This window comes from Ruditapes philippinarum, unplaced genomic scaffold (assembly GCF_026571515.1).
Source record: "Ruditapes philippinarum isolate M1 unplaced genomic scaffold, ASM2657151v2 ctg680_1_1_1_1, whole genome shotgun sequence".
Lineage (NCBI taxonomy): Eukaryota > Metazoa > Mollusca > Bivalvia > Venerida > Veneridae > Ruditapes > Ruditapes philippinarum.
In genome coordinates, this window is record NW_026859861.1 from 255,401 (window position 1) to 271,060 (window position 15,660).

Sequence of the window (15,660 nt, forward strand, 5' to 3'; positions counted from 1 at the left end):
TAACATTTATTTAATCGCGTCATTTTTTAAAGTAATAGTAATTCTGTCATTAAGTTCAAAATATAACAAAATGGACGCCTGAAGTTCATATCTATGAAACTATATAGCAGAAATCAAAGCATACTCATTACGATTTTAAAATGTTAATAAAGTTATTGGTGATTTAGTTTAAAACATTTAATGATGAACGATCATATTTTATTCTAGAGCACTTTATAATCTGCTATATAAAATATAGTTTCGGTTCATATATTTCACACTTGCCAACAATATTTATATGTAAGTCTTTTGTTGTCTGCTGGGTATCCACACATTGCCCTTTGGACAGTTGCGCCCTCGGAAGTTTGCCTCCTTTTTGCAATGGCGGTCATTTGCCCCCTCATATCTTAGGAAGGGGCGGACATTTGTCCCCCCACTCCCTGTTTTAAAAAATATTTATTGTTGAATTGTTTGCTACCATAATTCATCGCCTATTGTCGAAATTTCATTGTGCTTAAATACACAAAAACTCTCGCGCAAATTTGTGAAAGTCAAAATAGCATCCATAAATAAATAAAACTAAATTGTTTCCATTGACATACATAAAATCTATACACGAGATGACAAGTCACAACGGCAAAAAAGGGGACATACGTCCGGGGTGCAACTGTCCGGGGGCAAATGTCCTAGAATCTGCATTGTCTGATACGAAATACTATGAACATAATTATTCTTTCTTTAACATACCTTCTTTTACAGATCTATTCACTTTATTATTGACAAATTGCACATTAAGCTTTTTTGATTTTTTATTTTAAAGGGGAAAGCACAGTATATATTGTATTTAAGCAGAACGTCGATAAAAGCTTACCTGTATATGCGTTAATTTGTTAAAAATAATATTTGTGCATTTCATTAAATGCTTCTCAATCCAATATAGTTTTAACGGTGTGTAAGTTGGATATCGGCCTCGTACATCGATCTTTCTGTTAAGGAAAGACCTCGTACTCGGTCGATATCCTATACAAGAATGCATTCCGAAGCCATTCAAATATACCGACCGCTACGCTCTTGTAATTCATTAGTGCACAAATCAGGTGTTATTTGAATATTCTCGTTTTTTTTCGTGGGGTTTCATTCTGTAATAAGGCCAGGTAAATGTACCTGTTGAGAGTTTCAAGTCATTATTATTATTATTATATACCACATTTCTATAGCACTCTTTTCATAAATAATAAATGTCCAAGAGTGCTTTACATAAATCTGATAAAACATAATCATATATATAAGACATAAGGTACAATATTAATTAAGTAAACCTATTAAACAATAATGATAATCTAAAACCAGTAAAGGATGGTAAGAAATACAGACACATTTAGTTTAAAATCATGTCTCAATTAAAAAGAAATCCTATAAAAGATTTGAACGAAATAAGATTGTTAAAAAAGTAACAAACAAAAGTTAAAAAGAAACCAATTATAAAGTAAAACCCTAAGACATAAAATCAAACACACAATTTACACTGATAATATAGCAAAAGTAGTACATGTATGTTTTTTATGAAACTAACGTCCATAAAACTTTATGAAATAATGTGTTTTGAGAGTTCTCTTAAAACTTGGCAAGGTATTACAGTCTCTCATGCCAGGTGGTAACGCATTCCATAATTTCGCTGCGGCTGTCTTGAACCACCTGTCACCATATCGTACTGTCCGAGATTTAGGCACAACTAATGTCATTGAGTTATTCTGGGACCTCAGTTTCCTGACTGGGATGTACACGTCTATCATGTCTTTTATATAGGCTGGTGATTGATCGATGAGGGATTTATATGTATAAGTCAAAATTTTACATTCGACCCAATACTCTACCGGAAGCCAGTGAAGTTCACGTAAGATAGGTGTTATGTGGCCATATTTGAGTGTTTTGGTCACAATTCTAGCTGCTGTATTTTGAACATGTTGTAACTTGGTCATTGACTGCTTAGAGACTCCATATAACAGTGCATTACAGTAGTCTAACCTAGAGGTAACAAGTGAATTTACTAGAGATTTGGTTGCTTTAACAGTAAGATAGGGTCTGATGTGACCAATTTGTCTTAATTGTGCATAACAGTTCCTACAGACATTATTTACATATTGTTCCATCCTCATGTTCGAGTCAAGAAATGCACCAAGATTGCGCACACTAGATGATTGGCTAATTTTCGAACCGTCGACTGTTACTGTAACATCTGAAACAGGTTGTGCGTTATGTTCTGATGAGAAGATGATCAATTCTGTTTTGTCGCCGTTTAGCTTCAGCATTCATCCAACTTACAATATAATCAAGACATCTTTCAATACGGTTTATATTCTCTTGAATTGAAATACTAGTCACTGGTTTGAAGGATAGATAGAGTTGTGAGTCATCTGCGAAGAAATGGTTGTTTAGCTCATGTTTACGGCAGATTTCTCCGACAGGTTTCGTATACATCACATAGCTCTTGGGTCCAAGGGCAGACCCTTGAGGTACACTGTATTCCATGTGGATTGGCTGTGATAGTTTGTTGTTTATGCATACAGTCTGGTATCGGTCGGTCAGGTATAACTTCACCCATGCGAGTGGCTTGCCTGTAATTCCAAAGTGTCGTTCAATGCGGCGAAGGAGCGTTCCGTGATCAATTGTATCAAAAGCAGCAGACAAATCAAGCATCACGAGAATAGTCACATTGTTATTATCCAAAGACTGTAGAATGTCATTTTGAACTTTTAACAATGCAGTCTCGGGCGTATGGAACTTGCGGTAAGCAGATTGGTTGACCTCGTGTAGATTGTTTGTCTTCAGATGGCTCTCAATTCGTACGTCAACGACCTTTTCCAAGATTTTAGACAGGAATGGCAAGTTAGACACAGGCCTATAGTTTTTCAGTTCGTTATGATCTAGATTTGGTTTCTTTAGAAGTGGTCTTATTCGTGAGTGTTTGAACATTTTTGGTACATAAGCGGCATCCAAGGACACGTTTAGGAAACTGATTACCACTGCTGTTAGTTCATCTAGGCATTCTTTTAACAGCCATGTTGGAATGGGATCTAACTCAATGGATTTGGTGGCTGATTTTTTAATCAATGCTTTCACTTCTTGGTCTGTGGTTGGAGCAAACACAGTATATTTGACACACGTATATTCAGATTCCATATCTACATTATCAGGTACCGATTTTGTTTGAGAACGTATGTTATTCCTTATTGTTTCAATCTTTCCGATAAAGAAGTCACTGAATTTCTGGGCAGGCGCTCTGAAGATGAATCAGATGGTAGAATCACTTCATTTGTATCTCCAAGTAGACCTTGGTAATCTTAGATAGACTTTTATGATCATTGCCACAAGACTCTATTTTATTTGTATAGTATTCTTTAACATCTTGTTCACACTAGAACATTGTGTTCTGTAGATCTGGTGGTCTATTGTAAATTTAGTTTCACGCCATTTCCGTTCCAGTTTACGTTTTTCATGCTTGGCTTCGTGGAGTAGCTCTGTATACCACGGACAAGCAGGTCTCAATGAAATAGTTTTGTTAATCATCGGAGCATGTTTATCCAAAATAGAGGTTAGACTGTCTGAATACTCCATCATAAAACCATCTATGTCAGAAGGGATACACTCTTTGTTGAAGAATTCCGTTTTCCGTATGTCATCTCGAAAAGAATCAATGTCAATTGCGCGCAGTTTTCTGTAAGAAACCAATTTCCGTACCGGTGCAGGTTTTGAGGCTTTAACAGCAAATGTAACAGCAAAATGGTCACGTAAGATTAGATATTTTCACTAGAATCAGAGAGTCCAGGGTCTATGACCTCTATGTTTGATACAATGTTGTCTGTTTCCCTTGATATCACTACGTCCAATGTATGACCTGCAACATGGGTTGGTTCTTGTACACGCTGATGCATACGACATGTATCAAGGTTACTTGTAAATTTTCTCGTATCGTTGTTGTCTGGTATATCTAGATGAAAGTTCAGATCGCCTAGTATGATTGCAGAATTGTCAACTGTAGCGTTCTTAGTTAAGAAAAGGGGCAACTCATGATCAAGGAAAGTGTTTGTATTCAAGCCGTTCTGTTTAGAAGGAAATGGTCTGTATATTACCGCTAGCCTCATAGAGTACCGCCCAACTACATTACAGTCCATGAACTCAAATTGTGAGAATTCCTTGCTTTGACATGACGACTCAGTGGTGACTTGTATAGAAGCTTTATGGATGATAGCTACACCCCCACCTCGCCTACCAACACGCGGGACATGTTTCATTTTGTAGCAGGAGGTACAAGTTCACTGATACACACCTTATCAACAGAACTACCTAGCCATGTTTCAGTTATGGCACATATATCAAACTCATTGGAGAGAAAAAAATCACATATGGATAGGGTTTTGTTTTTCACTGAGCGTGCGTTCATTAAACATATTTTTATGTTTGTTTGGCCTTTTACTGTTGTATTGTGTTCAAGATTTACCCGGATTAAGTTTTTCACATTGCACATGCTGAGTGATTTTTCTATACGTCTTCTCTGATTAACTTTTATTATTTCTTGGGGAAGTAACTGTAAATTGTCAACATTCACACTATGGTTAGTATCCCAGGCTCGTCTAATCCCATATTGCCCACCTCTGTTCCCTCTGTATTGCATTAACTTAAGTCCTTTCAAAGTGTTGATAATTATAGGATTAAGTCCTTTTTGTGTAATTGCCCGATATTATACAGGTCTGACCGTGTATATATAATCCTCGTCGAGTTTCGCTCACTAAAACACATTATTGCTGTATGCTTTAAAAAAATTAAAATCTATAGAAGCATCAAAGTTTTAAATTCCAAATATCTTTAAAACCACAAGAGTAATTCACATGCAATTTATATCACTGTGATTACAAAATGAAACTACGTAATATATCAAATTGATATAAAGAGGGTAAAGGTAAGATTATTATTTTATAATATGTATATATAATATAATAATAATAATATACAAAATATATTGAAATAGAATACTTAATCTTGATATATAATGAATTTCATGGTAAATATATGATCCGCCTATTTTAGATATAAAATTTACGATTATGTTCAAAGGAAAGTAAGTTGACAGGCTTTTGTGAATATAAATAAATACTCATAATACACGTAGTTAACTGTCTTGTAAGTTTGGTTGTTAAGGTTTTTTTGTTGTTATTATTTTTTTCATGTAGGCGTTTTATAGATGGCGGATTTTAAATATGCTTAGTATTTCTTCATGTTCGGAAGAATTTTCTTTCGGTGTATTCTCTATAAGAATCATTCCCCCTTCTTCATATGTTTGATAAGATCGTTTCTATCCCATAATGCAGAATTGTTAAAATAACGCAGGATTGTGCAACAAAATCTGACAGAATTGTGGAAATAAATGCCGAAAACTAGTATTATATGAAGCTAAATAGTTCGGTAAAATGTGTTTATACCGAAAAGCAAACTATAAAGAAGGTCTTTATGCGCGTTAATTATATCAGCAAAACACAAACTTATACTCAAGAACGGTAGTCAGGTCGGTTATCTTAAAGCAAAAACTATCATATGAGAGCTAGAATATGATGTCCTACCAGCCGTATGCGCTGATTCATTTCTTTTAATTTGATGAACATGTACTTTAATTTTTATATATCGGTCCTATTCCCCCATCCATAAATGCACAATTCAGAGTTATTTTTTGCATGATTCCTGCATTATTTCAACATTTCAGTGTCATTGGATATACGTATACGGGGATTATTATGTAATGTTTAATCTTAAATGCACGAGTTTCACATATTTTCTTTTGTATATAGAACAATAGAACAATAACAGGTCGGTATCTATTTGCAGACCTGTTAAGCGGTCGGTAAGTGATTTACTAGACCGCTTTTAACAAAGGAGCCGGTAGGTAAACAGATTTACATTTATAGTCTATCAAATTGAAAGACATGTACAAGCCCATACGGTTTTTGACCCTATCAACAAATATTACTAAGAAACTATTTGCTTATCATGATCATTTGTATATGGCGAACTATCTATCAAACTGAAACTATGCTTGATGTGTTGGCACACTCAAATATCGCCCTTAATTCTATTGTAAATCAGTCATATTTCAGGATTAATTTTTTTGGATTCCAAAATCCCTGCTGAAAAAAATGCTGTCTTTAACTGTTTAAATTTTATGTTATATGTGCACTTGGCCAATATGGCCAATCAAACTACTAACGGCTTTAATTGGGGCATTTCAAAACTTTATAAAACTATTTTCAAGATTACTACGTGTTGGGACGACACCTTGGTCGGCAAAACACGTAATTCTACCTAGCCAAATCGTTTTTTCTCTCTCTTAAATAAGTAAAATATCAAAGACTTTCAATGAAATATTCGTCATGAGGGTTAAAATTGTAATGTCATAGCAGCCGTATGCGTTAATTTATTTCTTTCAATTTGATTAACATACATTTACTCATTGATTATATTGATCCTTTCACAAAATGAAGAGGTAATTTACCCATTAACCCGTAAAATTGCTCAGCTTTGGCATGGTTTTTGCACAAATTTAACGTCCTTTCAGGGAAAAACTAAGAGCCATATGTACGTGTCTAAACACAGTCTATACTTTTTTATGCTTTATCGCCGCTTTGTCCGTTCGTCCGCATGTCTTGCCGTCCGTCAGCAGTTCGGGCAAAGACTAAGCTAGGGAAGCATAAAAAGATAATTGTAAGCAGTCTAACAAAAGAAAATATACAAATTTAATGATTATAATTACAATGAATGCAATGAAAAAGTACATTAGTATTTCATTCGAAAATTAAGTTGGATTACACTAAGACGCTCTATTTGACCTTAGTGAGGCTTAAGTTAAATAAATTTTGAACGAGAAGTGTATATGTTGCAATATAATAATATCAATTATATTTAGGTAAATTTTTGATGCTTTAACGTTACTTTTAAGTGGATTTATTACGTAATAAAGGAGTAAGTGTGCAATATTAAGTTGTTTTTGTCTTTAAAAAATAAATGATAAATTTATTTTTTATTTTACGATACATGTATTTACAGAAAGTGCTGTATCATTAATGTATTAATTCCGGTGTGTATATGTATATGTTAACTTTTTAAAGGCATACTATGCCTCAGAAACAAATATATTTTTACTTCTTTAGAAACAGCAAACATGAATTTTATGATTAAATTATGGTTTTAGAGAATGTTAGGTATTTGTTATCTTACTAAAGTACGCAAAATGTAAACAAAGTAGTATTTTGACTTCCATATAAATTACTAATTCACTGTTATTGTTCTTATCGCCAAAAAGTAACATATGAAAATGATGGTTCAGGTAACTGGCCAATGAGAAACTTTTTGAAGAGTTACTTTAAAAGAACACCAAAATTAAAAAGCTTCTGAGACGTAAAAATAATAGCATTTCTTAGGCATAATGAGCCTTTTAAACAATCGCGCTCTTTTTGTGGACCAATCCATCGTAGTGATATATAACTGGTTACCGGTGATTTCATTATGTTTTCCAATTATCTTAAAACAATAACAGTTTTTTGCCTTTGACCTGCTGGGACCAAACGTGATGGATGACCTTTGACAACAGTATAAGAACCATGCCAGTCTACACGTCAGTCTCTATCTATATTGTTGGTTGGTCAATGTTCGTATTTTGATATTAAAATCCCTAAAACTTTAAATGAACTGTTCTCAAGCTGGATACATTCAGTGAGGTGTCCTAAAGACATGTCCATACCATCGTGCATTGCTTTATAATATATATAGTTCCACAGGCAAACCCAATTTGTGAATGTACATTTTTCAGTTTTACTTGAAATTGAACGTTAAGTGGAAAATGTTATTTAAAATGATGATCAATGTAACTTTTATATTATAAGCTATTGATTTTAGACCATCCATTGGATCATATTTTAACAAAGATATCATGCATTGTCGTTATAGTTATTATTATTAATATTGTTATTGTTTTTGTTGTTGTATGTTTACGTCTCGAACGTTACGAAACATTTCTTATCCATTCCTAATGATTGTCAAAAAATGTCATCAAAGCAAAGGCAACGATGAAATAACAAAAACTTCTATTTGTTGCATTTGTCAAAATAACTGTATCATTTTTCCACGCCAAACGACGCTTTTTATGAATCATCTTTTCTTATTTTCAGGTTCAAAATGCATTGTCCGGAAACTAAGTGGAAATTGGCGTTTTTCTTCCTGCTGGCATGTTTTGTTATTCTAATACAAATGACATCCAGGCCTTTGTTTAAAGATGTATGAAAACAATTATTATCTAATGAATATAAATAAAAAAAAATCATTACTACATTAAAAAATAAGCCTTGAATTTAAAATAATACAGTGTAAAAATCAACACATTTAATTGTTTTATTTGTGAATGATGCAACCGATAATTCATGTAAAATAAATCAATTTATCGATGAATGTAAAATATAACAAAACCTACTTTTTAATTAAGCAAGTGTTTTAAGTTTTGAAGCTAGAACGGGCGTACTTAAGATTTTAAATTCCACGACTGTTGCCAACACGCTACTGAAATTAAGTTAAAGTGCGATAACTCATTCTAAAATACCATTGATATTTCTATTGTTAAAAACATTTCATTCTTTTTCAGCTTTCCTTTATAAGAGTTGAACCTAGGCCAAAACAGATTGACAATAAAAGATCTTCTGTAAACCAGGTAACAAGCACTATGCATTTATGAAGGAAATTTAGTCTCAAAATCAAAATCAAGTACCTAAAGATGGCCTAGAATTTATCTGTTATTTATAACTATTCGAATGGTACATAGCTAGCTCACAAATAATGTAAATGTTAACACAATTTATAACATTAAGATGTTCTGACTTTGTCTTGCCTTAGAAATTCAAATTTCTTTAATTTATAGAAGTGTCAAACGCGTGTTTAATAGTGTTTTAATAATGGAGTTAGACCTTATTACATGTTAAACAAGTGTAGAAAGAAGCTCTAAAATGTAGTAATGACATAAAAAGATAGCAAAATATGAAGACATTATTTTGACTCCCATACAAAATACCAATTCACTACAATTATACCATCTACCAACAGAGCTAAAGAGAAAATATATTTCACCCATATCCCCAATGAGTAATTTTGGAAACTTTTATAAGATACAAAAATTGAAAAGGTGTTGAGAAATAATGGGTCTTTACTGTACAAAGCTAATATTACACATTTCAGTATCGAACATAAACAACGGAAGGCAAGTTCTAATTACAGGGTCAAATGACATTTCGGGCATCGCTTTGAAGGAAGAGGAAAAACTTTTATATATAAACGAAAGCCTTTACATTATCATTTTTTGTCTTATTCATAGTTGGTTTATAAGAATTTATTTTAGTTCGATTGTGTAGGAAGCTATTAGCTAATAAACACACTTTCCAATCCGTTCCTGGAACCAACCAGTACTAAGCAACGAATGTAAAGTTTCTTGCTCAAGGAAACAACAACTTACCCCTGTCAGGGTTTGAACCCTTGCGGCTAGCAATCATAAGATTACTAGTCCGAAGCGTCAACCACTCGGCTATGCCGCCACGATTATTCATGGTTAAAGTTACTGTTAGACACTAACTGTGTTGCGTTGCCTTAGGAAATATAACCAATACAAGACCCTTTCCGAAATGATTCTTTAAACACATTTCATCGAAATATTATTCTTGATTTTTTAGGCTTCTTCTGCAGTATTCCAAAGAAAGTTCCCAAACGATAAAGAGATAAACGACCTGTTAAAAGCCGGGACTAGAGAAAAAGTTACATCTCTGGCGAAATATCTTCGGAAAGCACAGAACCATGTAAAGGAGGATTTAAAACTTCACACTACTTACAGAAATCTATTTCAATCATGAACGCTATATTAAAAGAGATGGATATTGATGTGGGCAAGCTTTATGAAAGGTCAAACGTCAACTCAACAAGTGTTTGTTCAGAAACGTTCATGGGAAAGCGGGTTTGGTTATCCCTGGTATCGTGAAGGATTCAAGAAAAATGACTGTGATTACAGCGTTCCAATGTCTAACCTTGTTACTGTGGTTAAAATATATAAAGGTTAATTCGAGCGATATAGAGTCTTCGATTGTCAAATTAAAAACTATAATTTCTACTTATAATGAGGTTATTGCTAACGGTAATATTTTGATTAGCTGTAGATTCCACAATTTTGAAAATTGATTTTGCCTCAAAATACAAACACTTGAAACTATTACAATCTAAATACAAGTCCGAAGGATCTGCTTTAAACAAGTTGATAGAAGAGGTGAAAACACCTTATGTCTTGGTTGCTAGGGACGTGAATAATTTTACAAGTGACATCAGACTTCAAAGATTAGTTGGCGAAATAGAAAGTTTGAACGTGGTCGCTGCAGGTGGGGCATTCCGTGAACCGAACGGACATTGGAGAAAAGGTTGTTTCCAATCAATTTATCAAAATTATACATTAAAGTACATGGAGGGTTATGATGAATCATTTCACGAGTGTTTATTCTGTGATTATATCCAGGGTCCGTTTGTCACAACTACTGAATATTTGAGGTAATAATTTATTTCATGATTTGGACGAAAATAAACGGATTATACGAAGATTGGTTTCTGCGCGTTTCACTAAAAATGGACAAGTTGCCTTCTAAAAAAAAACCATAACCTTTTCCGAAATGCTTGTGGTTCTATAAACACATTTCATCGAAATATTATTCTTGATTTTTTAGGCTTCTTTCGCAGTATTCCAAAGAAAGTTCCCAAACGATGAAGACATAAACGACCTGTTAAAAGCCGGGACTAGGGAAAAAGTTACATCTCTGGCGAAATATCTTCGGAAAGCACAGAACCATGTAAGAGGATTTAAGACTTCACACTACTTACAGAAATCTATTTCAATCATGAACGCTATATTAAAAGAGATGGATATTGATGTGGGCAAGCTTTATGAAAGGTCAAACGTCAACTCAACAAGTGTTTGTTCAGAAACGTTCATGGGAAGCGGGTTTGGTTATCCCTGGTATCGTGAAGGATTCAAGAAAAATGACTGTGATTACAGCGTTCCAATGTCTAACCTTGTTACTGTGGTTAAATATATAAAGGTTAATTCGAGCGATATAGAGTCTTCGATTGTCAAATTAAAAACTATAATTTCTACTTATAATGAGGTTATTGCTAACGGTAATATTTTGATAGCTGTAGATTCCACAATTTTGAAAACTGATTTTGCCCCAAAATACAAACACTTGAAACTATTACAATCTAAATACAAGTCCGAAGGATCTGCTTTAAACAAGTTGATTGAAGAGGTGAAAACACCTTATGTCTTGGTTGCGAGGGACGTGAATAATTTTACAAGTGACATCAGACTACAAAGACTAGTTGGGGAAATAGAAAGTTTGACCGTGGTCGCTGCAGGCGGGGCATTCCGTGAACCGAACGGACATTGGAGGAAAGGTTGTTTCCAATCAATCTATCAAAATTATACATTAAAGTACATGGAGGGTTATGACGAATCATTTCACGAGTGCTTATTCTGTGATTATATCCAGGGACCATTTGTCACAACCACTGAATATTTGAGCAAGAATTTATTTCATGATTTGGACGAAAATAACGGATTATACGAAGATTGGTTTCTGCGAGTTTCACTAAATGGACAAGAAACCATAACATGTCCAGATTCTATGTTTCATGTAGATATGCAAAATAAGTCTTCGGTTTCGAATTTGGTAAAATTTGCCCAGAAATGGGACGTGTTTGAAATTTATACACCCACGGGTATCACATATAGAAGAAGCTGCGGCATTTCGAAACCATCCAGCAGGCCCTCTCGAGCATTATCTCCATGTACGCTAAAGGTCAACAATGAAGCTGCTAAAGTATTTATGAGAGTTTGTGAGTCCACTCGAAGTATTTGTGAATTACAAGCCAGCTCTACTCTTGGTGCCGTCAAGCTTGGAAAAGCTTTGCCATGGGAGTACGACTGGGACGTAAGAGTTTTAGCCACAAATATAACACAATGCAAAGTTATTATACCAGCCTTACAAAAGGCAGGGTTTCGTTTTAAAAGTTTTGAGAAAGAATGTGGTAAATCTGATCTGGATAGGGGTGTGTTTCATCGATCTATATCATATAGAGGCTACAATGGTGATTTACACGGTATTCTTTTAATGAGCAGTGCTGAGCTTATAAAATCTGGTTTAGCCCCTACCAAAGTACTGCTGGATGGACAATGGGTGAATGTTCCGGGAAATCCCGGAATGTCTCTTAGACATCAATATGGCCAAGAATTGTATCAACACGCTGAACACTGGAGATACACGAAAAATAACATATATGAAACAAATAAATTTTTGCCATGTACCAGAAAAGGTTCTCAAGACTGTTTAGATAATTTCAATGCCGACGGCGACTTGCAATTCGCCGGAATGCTTCCTTGATACCTGTTAAATGACCGATTTGCAAGCATGATTAGTAATGTTTGGTATATAAAGTTTTTCCCAGAATTTATATTGTTTTGTTAAAGCAGCAAGCCTCAACATTCATGCGAATTTTCATTTTGAATTATTTTTATAAAAGTAAAATTTTGTGAAGGGAACAAAACAAGTTACTTATATATTGCAAACGGCACATACAATACACGTAATTTACTAAAGGGAGATAGAAATTTGTTAAAAAAGAAAAAAAAATGAAATAAAATAAAATAAAATAAAATAAAATAAAATAAATTAAATAAATAAATAAATAAATAAATAAATAAATAATTAAATAAATAAATAATAACCCTTACTGCATTAGTCATGCCGTAGATTTATGGTGATGAATTGTAAAATCAGTCATTACTCGCACATAACATTTAAATTATTACTTTCAGGATTCTTGAACATTTTTCTTCTTTTCTTAAAATCTATGGACATTTTGTTTACGTTTGATTTTTTTTCCAAATATTTTGACTCATCTTTTAAAGACAAATATTTCAAAAGTTAAGCCTTTGAAAACCCATGTTGCAAATAAATACCTAAATTTGATTTAGTAAAGTACGAGTATTTTGATGGAAATTTCAATCACAAAACGAAGTCTGATTTTGTGCAAGACATTATATTTGTCTGTAAAACTTTTTATGATAATTGACATTAACTAGACCTCATAAAGCATGCCAAAGAAACATTTTAAATTTTCAACGAAATCCTAACACCGGTATGAAATTATATTGGTAAGCACTTTATCTGAATAACATAACTCTAATTTGGTTCTAAACTTAGACAAGCTGTTTTCAGTCAATGTGTGTCTTTAGTGGTTAAAATTATGTTTTATTCAATAAAACCGTTCCATTTTTCAGGCTTTGATATTTTTTATAATCTAAAATTACTGACTACAGATGTGACACAAACAGAATTGCCATGTCGCATTACAAGTCTTACTAATCTTGTTTGTATTGGAATGACTTTCCTTATCAGGTAGGCATCCGTGAAAGCATATTTTTTTTAATTTAATATCTGTCCCCTCTCTCATGGACAAAGCATACGATAATTAAGTATAATGCTGCAAATTCAAATGATTTACAAGACATACGGAATAATGTTCAATAAAATTAACTAAATCTTAATAGGCAATGACCTGTGAGTAGGAATTATTTGGTAAGGTATCTGTAATGAGCGCATTTTTTTTGCGCGGAGCTTCTCAATAAAAAAATTATTGTTGTATATTGCAGCAACATTTGTACTTGTAGTACTATAGTATACAGTTCCTCTCAGGAAATGGGACAAAAATATAAGTTAATAGTATCAAGCTACCAAATAGGAAGCAATTAAACGCTGTTTTCATTTCCTACAGTTTGTTTTCGTTCAAGATTTTCGGAGTACTAATGAGCAATAATTAATTCCGTCTCAAATCCTATGAAAAAATCTAAGCCTTAATATGTTAAAAGTGGATAACCTAAGTTGTATATAAAGAGCCAGTTACACAGACGTTCGGTCCCCAATCGGTCATTTCATTTTAAATTTACTCGCTGTTATGATCGGTTGTCATGCGTGATTTTATTTCTGGTTTTCTGTGTAAACGGCAATCAGTGACAGAAAACAAACTCAAACGGGGTTGGATCGGTGATAAAAATGCTGAAATACTATCGGTTTTTATCGTTTGTAAATCGGAGCTAAATCGGGCGTAACGCTGATTAATCGGTGTTTGATAGCTAGTCATCAGTCGTTAAACATTTTCCGTCAGATATGGCCGGTGATTCATATTTGGTTATCTTTGTCCGATCGGCAATATCGGTGATTAAGAGCTTGCATATCTCGTGATATAGGTTGCTGTCGGTTATTTGTAAAATATTTTCACCGATCGAGAATTTTAAACATGTTTAAAAATCCCAATCGGTAATTTTTCACCGATGAAACTTATCTTTCCCCAATAGCAGTTGATAGGTGGAGAACAGGTGACCAATAGGTGATATCGGTGTTAAATACGTTGTCATCGGTTCACTCCATAATTTGGCTAAAAATACTACCGATCAATCACCGATGGCTCTGTGTAACTGGGGTGTAACACTGACGCAAGATGAACATCTCGGCTTTTATCAATAATACAATTTAACGCCTTCAGAAGATATCTCATATCGCATATGAAAAATTTGTATTAATTAATGTTCATGTATAAAGAGGGGGGAAATTACACCGATATCTATTGAGTGCAGGGAAATCGATTTGCTGTTTCTCTTAATATGAGTGTAAATTCAGTATAGAAATTTATTGAACGAGTTAATAAAATTATATTATGCGAGCCTCTGGCTAGCATTCACCGAGTTAAATAACTTCATGGAATACTCCATTTATCACATACCCAAAATAAAGAAAAGAAACATTTTTCATTGACGCGCCTATACAGTAGTGTAGCGCTCTTTACGGAATTTTTGTATAGAGCAATTGACGTCACGTAAAAATTATTTTATATGCACGACCGTGCAATACCACTTTTTGTCACACACCCGTGCCGATTTTGCGACTCCGTAAATATGGTATTGCACGGCTGTGCATATATTTTGACGTGACGTCATTAGCGTTATACAAACATAGTGTAAAGACGCGTTAGATGTTAGCGTTATACTATAGGCGCGTCGATGAAAAATTACTCTTAGTTCACTTTAACATTCTTTATTTTGGGTATGTGATAAATAGAATATTAAATTCGTGTAAGTTCATTACTGAATTTATTGCACTCGTTGAATAAAATAATATTATGCTCGCCAGAGGCTCGCATAATATAATTTTATTCAACTCGTGCAATAAATTAGAGGCTCGCATAATATAATTTTATTCAACGAGTGCAATAAATTCAGTATTGAACTTATACTCATTCAATATCCTCTATTTAAGGAGTCGCAAAAGCTGCACGGATACTAGTATGTCATTAGATTTTAAGCGAAACAACACAACAAATAATTGGTTCACATAATGGAGTAAATGTCACTTCAGTAATATAGAAATTGCTTAATAAAAAACGAAACACAGGTTTCAGTCTCTGTACAATATATATCATACATGTTCTATAATATAAAACGTGTTTTGAGTATTCCTGTCGCCATTTTTAACTACATGTATATATGTTAGAGTGAGTACCTTTAGA

General features: G+C 33.6%; 1 protein-coding gene across 1 annotated transcript; it reads left to right on the plus strand.

Moving 5' to 3' along the window:
- The first annotated feature begins 4,756 nt into the window (after positions 1-4,756).
- On the plus strand, positions 4,757-12,718 carry LOC132758143 (uncharacterized). Its single transcript, XM_060749674.1, has 4 exons — positions 4,757-4,936; positions 8,193-8,298; positions 8,660-8,725; positions 10,767-12,718. Exons 2-4 carry the CDS (start codon positions 8,200-8,202, stop codon positions 12,477-12,479), a joined length of 1,878 nt encoding a protein of 625 aa, XP_060605657.1. The 5' UTR covers positions 4,757-4,936; positions 8,193-8,199; the 3' UTR covers positions 12,480-12,718.
- Positions 12,719-15,660: the final 2,942 nt, after the last annotated feature.